General features: G+C 55.4%; 1 protein-coding gene across 2 annotated transcripts in view; it reads right to left on the bottom strand.

Annotated features, from left to right (window-relative positions):
* Positions 1–12,533, bottom strand: part of CCDC57 (coiled-coil domain containing 57) — a 95,827-nt gene that overhangs the window by 51,457 nt on the left and 31,837 nt on the right. For both annotated transcript variants that reach the window (XM_055314453.1, XM_055314510.1), the window contains exons 12-15: positions 12,117–12,339; positions 11,335–11,487; positions 6,270–6,373; positions 1,041–1,211 (exon numbers count right to left, since the gene is read on the bottom strand). In XM_055314453.1, the coding sequence (XP_055170428.1) occupies positions 1,041–1,211; positions 6,270–6,373; positions 11,335–11,487; positions 12,117–12,339 (651 nt within the window). The remainder of the gene's footprint in view (positions 1–1,040; positions 1,212–6,269; positions 6,374–11,334; positions 11,488–12,116; positions 12,340–12,533) is intronic.

The following is a 12,533-nucleotide window of genomic DNA, read 5'->3' on the forward strand; positions in this document are numbered from 1 at the left end:
AGGTCACTGTGAGTCACCAGAGGTAACCCTACGTCACTGCAGGTCACCGCGGGTAACTGCAGGTCCCGAGGTCCCCAAAGATGATCACAGGTGACCCAGGTCACCACGGGTAACTGACAGTAAAGACAGCACACTCCTGACAGCTCTTCCATCACAGTGCTGGGTAAGAAAAGTGGCCTGTGTGTCAGATCTGTGGGGACAGCAGTGCCACGCTCTCCCCCCACTCAGAGCCTTGGCCTGAACCAGCCACGGAGCCCGTGGGGCCCCGGGTGCAGAGGGCACGAGACCCCCACTGTCATGAGCACAGGGGTCCTCAGAATCCCCACAGGGTCTCTCGAAGGAAAAACCCAATTTTGCATTCAATTTCAGGGCTTCCCAGAACCCTCCTGGCCAGTCAAGGACTCACTTCTAGAGGAAACAGGATAGCCCTCTTCATACATGTGGGTTTCCTATGCTGGACTGATTTTTATTTTTAAGATTTTTAAATTTATTTTAGAGGGGGGGGAGCAGAGGGGGAGAATCTGAAGTAGACGCCCCACAGAGTGCGGAGTCCAATGTGGAGCCCGATGCTATGACTGTGTGATCACGACCTGGGCCAAAACCAAGAGGCGGACGCTCTACCGACTCAGCTGCCCAGGCGCCCCTCCTATACTGGACTTTTATTTATTTATTATTTTTTTAAAGATTTTATTTCTTCATGAGAGACACAGAGAGAGAGAGGCAGAGACACACAGGCAGAGGGAGAAGCAGGCCCCATGCAAGGAGCCCCATTCGGGACTCGATCCCGGGTCTCTAGGATCACACCCCGGGCTGAAGGCGGCGCTAAACCACTGAGCCACCAGGGCTGCCCTACGGTGGACTTTGAAATGGTGGGAGCCCAATGCCTGGAGGCCGGAGGTGGGGCGGCACCCCTCTGTTGAGGACGAGGCCCCAACATGAAAGCCAGCTGAGGCAGGGCACCAGGGGCCCGGGAGGGTGACTTGTGCAGCAGGGTCCCCCATGGCACAGGGTGGCGGGAGCAAGGGTCCACGGGCACCTACCTCCCCACCGAGGACAGCCTTGTCTGGGGCTCCCAACTGCTGTCTGCTCCCAAGATGCTCCTCAAGCTCAGCCATCTGCTTCTGCAGTTCCAAAACCTCCAGGTGCACCTGGTCCACATCACGGGGAAGCTCGTGCTGGATGATGTCTGGGTCCAGGGGTCTCTGCAGCACCTGGGGGGCCATTTCAGGGCAGGGTTAGGAAGGAGAGTGTGGGCTGGGGCAGGTAGGAGGGCGAGGAAGCGGGGAAGGACGGAGGCGCCCAGCAGAACCGCAGGACGACCGGAAAGGAGACGCGGTGGCCAGTCCCTCGGCTCTGGCTTTATGCACGTGTTCCCCACCGCTGCGCCCTGCCTGTCTCCTGCAGCACGGACGCAGGCGCCAAGGCTGGCGGGAGCCTCCAGGCCTGGAACTGCGGGACAGAAGCAGACAGCCTAAAACCCTCTTCCTGAGCCCAGCTCGGGTAGAAACAAACACGTGCAGAAAATGCAGGTAACCCGTAGGGGGCACCCCGGGGCTTGGGATGGGAAGTGGTGAGGCAGGAGGGGTGAGGCCAAGGCCTTCAGGAGCGGGGGGCGGGGAGCGCAGATGGCAGAGGTGGACGAGGGCCAGGAAGGGAGGTCCCAGGCGCAGGGTGGCCTTGAAGTTACAGGTTGGCCAGGAGATCCCCAGAATGGGACCCTGGCCGGGCTCCAGGGCCAGCCCCTCATGCTGGCAGCTTCTCTGGATGTATGTCCTCCTGCTGATAGAAGGAAAGGAGGAGGCGACAGAAAAAATGACATCTGCTCTACACTCTTTCCTGTTTTATTCTCAGGAAGAGAAAATATGTTTCTATTCCAGGAACTCCTATAACGAATCCCTGGTGAATATTTCATTCTTTGAATTTGTCACATACACACCCAAAGAGGTGACCATTTGGGAAACGCTTAATTGAAAAACAAGCAAAAAACACTTTGAGGCAAACATTTTTCCTTGTGATAATCGTATCACCTATAATTACCAAGGAAAAGTTAAAAACCTTTTTTAAATGTCTATTTCTTGTTTGTAAACGTGTGTGTGCGCACGTGTGTGTGACATTCCAACCGTGAGCAGAGCTGGAAGCAGCAAGTCTGAGCGTCCTGAGGCCCTCACCTCACGCATGTGCACAGATCTGGGACACCGTGAGCAGAAACAGGAGATTGCTGAGTCCCCTCCATCCTGAGAGTGAAAACTGCCCCCAGCAGGGTAAAGCACCAGCCTCCTGGGTGCCACCTGCATCCTGCAGTGGCTGAAGGCTCAGAATACGCTTGTGTTCAGCGGTGTGTTCTGTTCCACAGAAGATGCAAAGCATACAAAGCAGTGTGATTTATGTATTTGTGGACTTAAAAGGACATGTGAAAACTCCTCTTCCTGTCGCCTCATGAAAAAATACCTGTGCAAAAGGAAACAGGATGTATGATACCAAAAGTACAAGCAATAAAAAGATAGATTAAACAGAGGCGCGGGCAGCCCCGGTGGCCCAGCGGTTAGCACCGCCTTCAGCCCAGGGCGTGGTCCTGGGGACCAGGGATCCAGTCCCACGTCGGGCTCCCTGCATGGAGCCTGCTTCTCCCTCTCCCTGCCTGTGTCTCTGCCTCTCTCTCTCTCTCTCCCTCTGTGTCTGTCATGAATAAATAATATCTTTTAAAATAAATAAAATAAACAGAGGCGCCCAGTGCCTCAGTCTGTTGGGCATCTGACTTCAGCTCAGGTCATGATCTCAGGGTCCTGGGATCAAGCCTGGTGTTGGGGTGGGGGGGGTCCCTGCTCCGCAGGGAGTCTTCCCCTACCCCTACTTGTGCTCTTGCACACTCTCTCTCAAATAAATAAAATCTTTTAAAAAACGTTTAGACAAAACTCAAAACCATAAAAACCAAAAATATTTGTGCTTCAAAGGATGTTAGCAAGAAAGTGAAAAGAGAAGTTTTAGAATGGGAGAAAAATTCTACAAATGGTGCATCTGATAAGGGATTAGTGTCGAGAATATATAAAGAACTATTAGAACCCAACAATAAAAAGACAAACAACCCAATTACAAATGGTAAAGGATCTGAATAGATATTTTTCCAAAGAAGACAAACAAAAGGCCAGTAAGTACATGAAAAGATGCTCCACATCATCAGTCCTCGGGAAAAATGCAAATCAGAACCACAGCAAGGTACCACTTCGCACCCACTGGTGCCAGAATAAAAAAACACAGAAAATAGTTCACGTGGGTCAGGACGTGGCCCGTCGGGATCCTCACACACGGGCGGGGGCACATAAAACAGTGCAGTAAACGTGAAAATGATTTCCTGGTCTTTCAAAAGGTGAAATACAGATTTACCATAGGACACAAGTTACACTCCTAAACAGGTACCGGAAAGAATGGGAAGCAGGGACTTGCACTGATGCTCAGACATGGCATTCACGGCCATATAATCCACAATTGCCAAAAGCTGAGAACAAACACGTGTCCACGATGGGGGAAACAGAATAGGATGTTAGTTAAGCCTTGGAAAGCATCACGAAATGCTGAGGCTACCCCCTGATGACGGACCTGGAACATGGTGATGAGAGAAACGATCTGTTAACAAAGGGACAGCAGCCCATGTCGCCAGTGTAACAGGCGGCTCACAAACACGCAGCTGCCCAGCTACCAGCCCTATGGACTGGTCACAAACTCACAGCTGCCACAGGGTCAGTCCCAGGAACTGGTCATAACTCATAGCTGTCGCAGGGCCAGTCACAGGAATTGGTCACTAACAGCCAATACAGTGCAGGTCCCAGGATCTGGTCACAAACTGACAGCTGCCCCAGGGAAAGTCCCAGGAAGTAGTCACAAAAGGATCCCTGCCAAGGCCCAGTTCCAGGACCTTGTCACAATGCACAGCTGTGGCAGGGCCATTCCAGGAACTGGTCACTGACTCAAGCTGTGCAGGGCCACAAACAGGAACTGATCACAAACTCACACCTGTCACATAGTCAGAAGAACTGGTCACTAACTCACAGCTCTCACAGGGCCTGTCCTAGGAACTGGTTAGTAACTCACAGCTGCCGCAGGGCCAGTCCCACGAACTGGTCCTAACAGGCAGCTTCCACAAGGCCAGTCCCACGAACTGGTCACCAACTCACAGCTGCACAGGGTCAGTCCCAGGAACTGGTCAGTAACCCACAGCTGCCGCAGGGCCAGTCCCACAAACTGCTCAGGAACTCACAACTGTCACAGGACCAGTCACATAAATGGTCACTAACTCACAGTTGCCGCTGGTCAGTCACAGAATTGGTCACTAACACACAGCTGTGTCATGGCCAGTCCCAGAAAATGCTCCACTATGACAGCTGCGCAGCACCAGTCCCAGGAACTGGTCACCAACTCACAGGTGTGCAAGGCCAGTGCCAGGAATTGGTCACAGTGGACCGATGTCAAAGGGCCAGTCCCAGGAACTGGTCAAAACTCACAGTGCAGCAGGGCCAACCCAGGACCTGGTCAGTAACTCACACCTGATGAGGGCTAGTCCCCGGAACTGATCACTAAGTCACAGGTGCCACAAGGCCAGTCCTAGGACGTGGTCACTAACTAACAGTGGTCGCAGAACCAGTCCCAGGAACTAGTCACAAATGGACACCTGCAGAGGGCTGGTCACAGGAAATGGTCATCAATACGGCAGTCGTAGGACCTGGTCAAAAACTCACAGCCGCTGCACGGCCAGTCCTGGAAAGTGGTCACTAACACACAGCTGATGCAGGGCTAGTCCCCGGATCTGGTCACTAACAGCAGTTGAAGAACTGGTCCCAGGAACTAGTCAGAAATGGACACGTGCCGCACGGCCAGTCCCAGGAATTGGTCCATAACTCACAGCTGCTGCAGGGCCAGTCGCTGGAATAGGACACTAATGCACAGCTGCGCAGCGCCTGTCCCAGGAACTGGTCGTGAACTCACAGGTGCACAAGGCCAGTCCCAGGAACTGGTCACTAAGTCACAGCTGCACAGGGCTAGTCCCAGGAACTGATCACCAACTGAGCTATCGCAGGGCCCGTCACAGGAACTGGTCACTAACAAAGCTGCTGAAGGCCCAGTCCCAGGAACTGGTCACAAAGTAACAGCAGTCGCAGAACCAGTCCCAGGAACTAGTCACAGATGGACACCTGCGGAGGGCCAGTTGCAGGAGATGATCACAAAATCACAGCTGCCACAAGGCCAGTCCCAGGAATTGGTCATTAGGAAGATGTCGTAGGGCCAGTCCTAGGAACTGGTCAAACACGTGCAGCTGCTGCAGGGCCAGGCCCAAGAACTAGTCACTAACTCAGAGTTGCTGCAGGGCCAGTCGCAGTAACTGGTCACTAACAGCCTCCACATGTCCAGTCCCACGACAGTCGTCCATCCCGCATGTAGGACCGACGTGCCCCGCGGGGAAGGGTGTTAGACTTGACTGGATTTGGACAGTTTCTGTTCAGATGATGCATAATCCAAGAATGATGGACGGTGGTGTCGTTTATACGTACTGGGAGCATAGTTATTATCACTGAACTTATACCTCAAAATTACAAACTTTCTATGTATTTCATTACAATGAAAGGAAACACACAAAAAAATTCCTGGGGCGCCTGGGCTGGTCAGTGGTTGAGCGTCTGCCTTCAGTCCAGGGCGTGACCCCGAGGTCCTGGGATCGAGTCCCACATCGGGCTCCCTGCAGGGAGCCTGCTTCTCCCTCTGCCCGTGTCTCTGCCTCTCTCTGTGTCTCTCATGAATAAATAAATAAAATTAAAAAAAAAAAAACAGAAATTCTGCATTTGCACCCTAAAGCCCGTGTTGGGACTCAGGCACAGGTGACAGGAGGGCTGGCACCCTAGGAAGCAGGGGGCATCAGCCCAGCACACGACTGTGGCCTAACTCCTGATAGGCAGCCTGGCTGACGGTGAGGGTCGGGCTGCTGAGGTGTCTGTGCACAGTGGACACTGGCCCTGACCCCTGGAGCCCATTCTCACTGCAGCGTGTCCTGAATGCGCCTCCAGCCTCACACGTCTTGGCCGGTCGCAGCCCCGCACACGGCAGAGATAGCAGGCCCCGTGCTCTGCCATGGGTGCCTGGACTCAATGGGTCTTACTGCTTGCCGTCTTGGGCCTGCACGTTACCTCACAGTAACCCCTCCCTTGGAGGGAAACTGAGGCACAGAGCAGTCACGTGGTCCAGCCGGGAGATCCCCCAGCCCCAGTGTCAAGGGGAGGCCGTACCTTCTGCTTGAGCCGGGCCACCAGGACGGTGGTGAGATGCGTCCTGTTTCTGAGCCTCCTGAGCGCCTGCCCCACAGGTGCACGACCAGCTGACATGGCTCCTCCTGCAGAAAGAGTGACTCTGTCAGGCTCAGGAGCCCTATTGCCTTGGGGACATGCGGGTCGCCTGCCCTGTTTGGGGTGCAGGGCCTGTGCTGTCCAGGCAGGGGACATGCTCCCTGCCCTCCCCTGTCCCCATGTCAAGGATGCAGGACTCTCTGCAGGGAAACAGCAGTGTCGCCACCTAGTGTCTGGCTGCGGCCCGGCGCATCGGCCTCCCAGGCCTCCGGGAGGTAGGAAAGGTGCTCCTACCAGCATAGGTCAAAGAAGGAATCAGTAGAGGTCAGAAATTATTTTGACCCGAATTATCATTGATACACTGCTTATCAAAAGATCTAGAAGCAGGGCTGCCAGGCTGGCTCAGCTGGTGCAGCGTGCGACTCTCGGTCCCAGGGTTGTGAGTCCGAGCCCCACACTGACAGTACAGATTACTTAAAACGAAAATCTTTTTAAGAAAAATTTCATAAGGGGTGCCTGGGTGGGTCAGTTGGTCGAGCATCTGACTTGATCTCAGCTCAGGTCACGATCTCCGGGTCGCAAGATCGAGCCCAGCGTTGGGCTCTATGCTGAGCAGGGGTCTGCTTCTCCCTCTGCCCCTCCCTGCTCATCCTCTCTCTTTCTGTGTTAAATAAATAAAATATTTTTTAAAAAAAGATTTACTCTTTTGAGAGCAAGAGCAAATGCGAGCGGGGGGAGGGGCAGAGGGAGAAGCAGGCTCCCCCTTGAGCAGGGAGCCCAATGCGGGACTCGATCCCAGGACCCGGGGATCATGACCTGAGCTGGAGGCAGATGCTTCACCTACTGAGCCACCCAGGTGCCCCAAAATAATTTTTAAAAAAACTTTAAAAGCAAACAAATGTCAGGAATGCACTAAAGCTTGTCCTTGCAAGAACACCTGTGTCCCCAGAGCTTCCTGGAGAGAACGCAGATGGAGTCAATGAGCTGAGTGTCTGTCTCAAGAAATGAGAAAAAGACCAACGAAATACAGGAGAAGGAAGGACAGAGAGAGTAAAGCTCACACTAGACCCTGAGGATCCAGAACATGGGCATACAGCGTCACGGGCTCCTCAAAAGGCTTTTTATAAAGATAAATCCATGGTGAGTCTAAGCAACAGAAAGAGTCAACAAAAACCACACAATCACAAGTAAATCTGGAAACACAGGGATCCCTGGGTGGCGCAGCGGTTTGGCGCCAGCCTTTGGCCCAGGGCGTGATCCTGGAGACCCGGGATCGAATCCCACGTGGGGCTCCCGGTGCATGGAGCCTGCTTCTCCCTCTGCCTGTGTCTCTGCCTCTCTCTCTCTGTCTCTGTGTGACTATCATAAATAAATTTAAAAAAATTAAAAAAATATATATTAAAAAAAATAAAAAAAATAAATCTGGAAACACAGTTTTACTTTGGATCCTACAGACTTTTAAAATCCATAGGATGGGGATCCCTGGGTGGCGCAGCAGTTTGGCGCCTGCCTTTGGCCCAGGGCGCGATCCTGGAGACCCGGGATCAAATCCCACGTCGGGCTCCCTGCATGGAGCCTGCTTCTCCCTCTGCCTGTGTCTCTGCCTCTCTCTCTCTCTCCCTATGTGACTATCATAAATAAATAAAATCTTTAAAAATAAAATAAAATAAAATCCATAGAATGATACCATAGGCAACTTTCGAAGAATTAAATGAAATGGACAACTTTCTAGTAAAATACAACACCACAAAGTGACACACACAAAAAATCTGGGTCATCCTTTAACTGTGAAAAAAAAAAAAACTGAATTCACACTTTAAAACGTTTTCACATGGAAAATCCTAAAACCTGGGGGGTGGGGGGCGGTAGGGTTGAAGTCTATTAGTCAGTTCAGGAAATATTAACATAAATCTAATACAAACTTTTTCAGCAAACAGACGAACGAGGGACGTCTTCCGATACATCTGACGCCAGAACCGTGACCGTAAACCCTGACCAGGGGCATCCTGAGGAGCAACGGGCATAGGCCGATGGCACTCAGGAACATGTGCCACCTGCTGAGCTGATTCCAGAGATGGACGGTTGGTCTGACATTCAAGCAGTGAGCTGGCGACCGCACGTAAGACCTTCGCCGCAGCTGAGGGCCTGGAGCGACCGAGGGGCTGCCCCGCGGGGGAGGGCGAGGGGCCCAGGGATGCTTGCAGGGGCTTCACGCCCACGTCCTTCCTGTCCCTCCCAGCTCTGACACCGGCGGCGCAGCCGCAGCCCAGAAACGCAGGGAGCTCAGACCACGGAAGGCCCCAGACAAGCCCCTTCCCCGCAGGGTGGGCCTGATGCAGACAGAGGCTCACCCCACACCACCCGCCTGCACCCTCCTGGGACGAGCGCATGGCAAGGATTACAGAGGGGCCACGGGGAAACTGGGCAGCAGGAATCCAGCCGCAGCCTTGAGAGCTGAGCTCTGCAGGGGCGGGGACGCAGGGATGGCGGCCAGGACGTCAGTGGCCTCGGGCCGGCGACACACAAGGGCATCAAGCAGAAGGTCCTAGAGAGTGCGCGGCCACTCAGACGTGCCCCCGGGAGTGCGCCAGGGTACGGGCACCCATCGTGCCCGAGGAAGGCGGGGCCCTGACAGATCCGGAGTCGACTCGGGGTCAGAGTTCCAGGCCGTGGCACCTGGTACGTGCGTCACAATCCAGCGTCACTCATCACACCTGTAACCGGGATAATCCCGACTCAGATGGAAAGAGCACCAGGACACAGACGTCAGGACAGGATCATGTGGAATATGGGACAGGGGACTTAACGCAAGCTGATGCGCTCTTACAGCAACGGGAAAAGAAAAGTTTCAGCAGAGGAATAAGATAAGGAAAACCAAGATGGAAATGTTAGATCTGAAGTCCCATGGAGGGTCCAGAGCAGCGCCGGGGGGACGAGGCCCAAGAGCCTGCAGACGGACACAGAGGAACCAGACTGAAGAAAGTCCCAGAGCCACGGGGGCCCGTGGGAGACCAACAGGACAGCCAGCATTTCGCCCCTGCGGGCCTGCGTGGGAACAGAGCTTGGAGTACAGAAAACACCTGCAGAAGCAATAGCTGGAAACTCCCTAAATTCGGCAAATTCAACGCCAAACAGGATGATCCGAGGAAGTGCGTGTCCAGACACGTCACCTGAGATTTGTGACCTGAGCGATAGACTCAGCCCCTGGCTCTTCGGGGACGGTGGTGCGGACGGAACCGCAGAGGACCTCTCGGAAGGAAGCGGCACAGCCAGCTCAAGGGCTGAACGCCGGGACGTCGGCTCCTCCCTTCCGGGTGAAGGGAAACCAGAGAACTCTCGGCAGCACAGCTGCCCTGAGAGCGGATGTCGGAGCACCTGGACCTCCAGGGCCGATGTCTGGCCGATCGCCACAGACTCACATCTTTCCTCTTGAGGTTTTTTTTTTTTTTTTTTAAAGATTTTATTTATTCATGAGAGACACAGAGAGAGGCAGAGACACAGGCAGAGGGAGCAGCAGGCCCCATGCAGGGAGCCTGACGCAGGACTCGATCCCAGGACTCCAGGATCACGCCCTGGGCCGAAGGCAGGCATCCAACCACTGAGCCACCCAGGCGCTCCATCCTCTCGAGGTTTTTTTTTTTTTTTTTAAAGATTTATTTATTTATTCAGAGAGAGAGAGAGAGGCAGAGAAAGAAGCAGGCTCCATGCAGGAAGCCCGACGTGGGACTCGATCCCAGGTCTCCAGGATCATACCCCAGGCTGCAGGCAGTGCTAAACCGCTGCACCACCAGGGCTGCCCTCGAGGTTTTAAAACTACATTTCACTGTCCAGAGCAAAAATGGTCATCCTGCCCGAAGTGGTTCTCGACAAGGGAGGTGGCACTGGCGACAGCCACTCGGGGACGAGGCCCGAGTGGCAGGAGGATCGCCGCCTTCCACTGCTGGCCATGCAGCGTGGGGGGAGCTGGCTGTGGTCCCTGCAGCCACCGAGGCCCTGCACACCGGTGACCCACGGGCAGGAAAGAAGTGGCCGAGGGACACACACAGGCAGGAAGTGGCCGTGCACACTCAACGCGACAAGTGCAAGTGTGGGTGGTGTGACCGATGGGCGTATCAGTTATAAAAACACCAGCAAAATGAACTTTGGAAGCTGCCCCATGTGCCGCCTACAGGATATTCACCTCAAGGGCAGGAGAGGCAGGTCAAGAGGGAAAGGACCGCAGAGACACGCGGAGCAGACGCTAGCCACAGGAAGCCAAGTGGCGTGACCAGCAGCACGGAGTGGATGGACCCGGCCCCAGAGGGCGGCCGGGAAGACAGGACCATTCCGTCAGCACAGGAGGGCCCGTCCCCTGTACAGACACCGCGGTCCTAGGGCTGAAAGCATCCAACAACAGAGCCTCACAACGCACCAACCCAAACTGACAGCACCACGATAAAAAACAAAGCTCTGCGTTACGGCAGGAGTAGAAAGGAACCTCCTCACTCTGACTCGCCTCCCTGGAAAACCCCGGGCAGGTATAAGAGTGAAACGCTGCCAAGCTTTCCCCGGGATCAGGGACAGCCCAGCGATGATCAGCGTCCCACGGGAGACCCCGCCAGGAAAAGGAGTAAGAGGGATGGGCTGCGGGAACGCCAGCCCGGGGTGGAGACCAGGTGACCCGGAGGTGGGGGTCCTGCTCCCCCTCCCTCCCCGTACATCATCCCTGCCTGGCCGGCGTCTGCCCCCTAGTCCCCCAGGCAGACCCTCCGCTGGGCCAGCGCCCCAGCCGGGTGAGGGGGCATCTGCGTGCGGCCGAGCAGGTGGGGGGCAGGGAGGCGCCCACACGGAGGGGTGAGCAGCCTGGCCCAGGGACTCCCGGGCGCAGGGAACAGGGACCCGCGGCTGTGATCCTTCCTTGACCTGTGCCTTTGCGTTTCCTGCACTTGCTGCAGCGTTTATATTCCAATGAAAACAAAGGCCGCGTCAGTGGGAAGAGCATGCAACAGGAGGAGACGAGGACTCTTACCGGGGGCCTCGGCCGGGCAGTGGACGCTGGGCTGAACGTCAGCGTAAGATGAGGACCTCTTTGCAGGATCTAAGACATCTTCTATCTGTTCCTCCAGGGTTTTAAGTTTATCCTTTAGATTTTGTATTTCTGTTTCAAGGACCATAACGTGATCTGCCCCCAAAAAACCCAGTAAATGCACAGGCACAAACACGGACGCTCCCGTCGCCGTCACCCAGGTAGAGGCCCACTCGGGCTGGGGTGGCCGGCTTCCCCGCCCGCCCGCCCATGATGCCCCCTCCCCCCCGCCCGCGGCGAGGGCGCTCCCTGAGGAGGCAGACAGGCAGCACCCCCTCACCCCCACGCACCGGCGTCTGTGGGAGTGCACGGCGTCTCACGCGCGGGGCCGTGCTGCCTGGGGCCCTCTGCTCACGGCCACTCCTGGGCCACTGGTGGGGCCCTGCTCCGCCACAGCGCAGGACACCCCGAGGAGAGGCTCAGCATCCCCAGCCCCGCACTGCCCGCCACTCGAACAGCGCCCAGCAGCTCCCTGGCCGGCGGGCTCCCAGCTGGAAGTGCCAAGGATGCAGCCCTTTGCTCTCCTTGTCCCCAACCACTAAAACGCTGTAACCCCTTTTGTGAACACGGACTCCACGAACCCTCTCTCGGGGGAAGGCTGCTGCCACACGTTGATGTGATGTTTTAAAGCAGATGTTCGTTTACAAGACTCCAAGTGAGCCCCTTTGGGACTCGTGGAGACCCGCGTACCCCCAGCCCCTGCCCCCGCCCTCACCCTCGCTCACCAGGAGCCTCCGCAGCTGCCTCTGGACGTGGCCGGGGCTCCTCTGGGCCGCCAGCCTGACCCCCTGACGGGGCAGGGGGAAGAACGTGCTCACTCAGAGTCTCCATTTCTTTCCTCATCTCTGAAACAGCCCTTCGTAAGCTTGTGTTTTGCTCCTGGAGCCTCTGGATCTCATTAGACGGAAAACTTTCCTTGGTTTCTTCTTCACGATGCCTTAGGAGCACCTGGCACATACAACAAAGAAAAGAAAACGCAGACAGCTACGAAGACACCTGTGGCGTGCTGCCCGTCCAGGGCTGGCTGCATCCGCACTCCCTCCCGACGGCCCACCCGGCGGCAGGAAACTTCCACCTAAACTGGTGGGGACAATGAAAACCTTCCAGGCGCCGGGAAGACGAGCCTGCTGTTTGACAGGCGG

Source organism: Nyctereutes procyonoides, unplaced genomic scaffold (genome assembly GCF_905146905.1).
Source record: "Nyctereutes procyonoides isolate TBG_1078 unplaced genomic scaffold, NYPRO_anot_genome, whole genome shotgun sequence".
Taxonomy (NCBI): domain Eukaryota; kingdom Metazoa; phylum Chordata; class Mammalia; order Carnivora; family Canidae; genus Nyctereutes; species Nyctereutes procyonoides.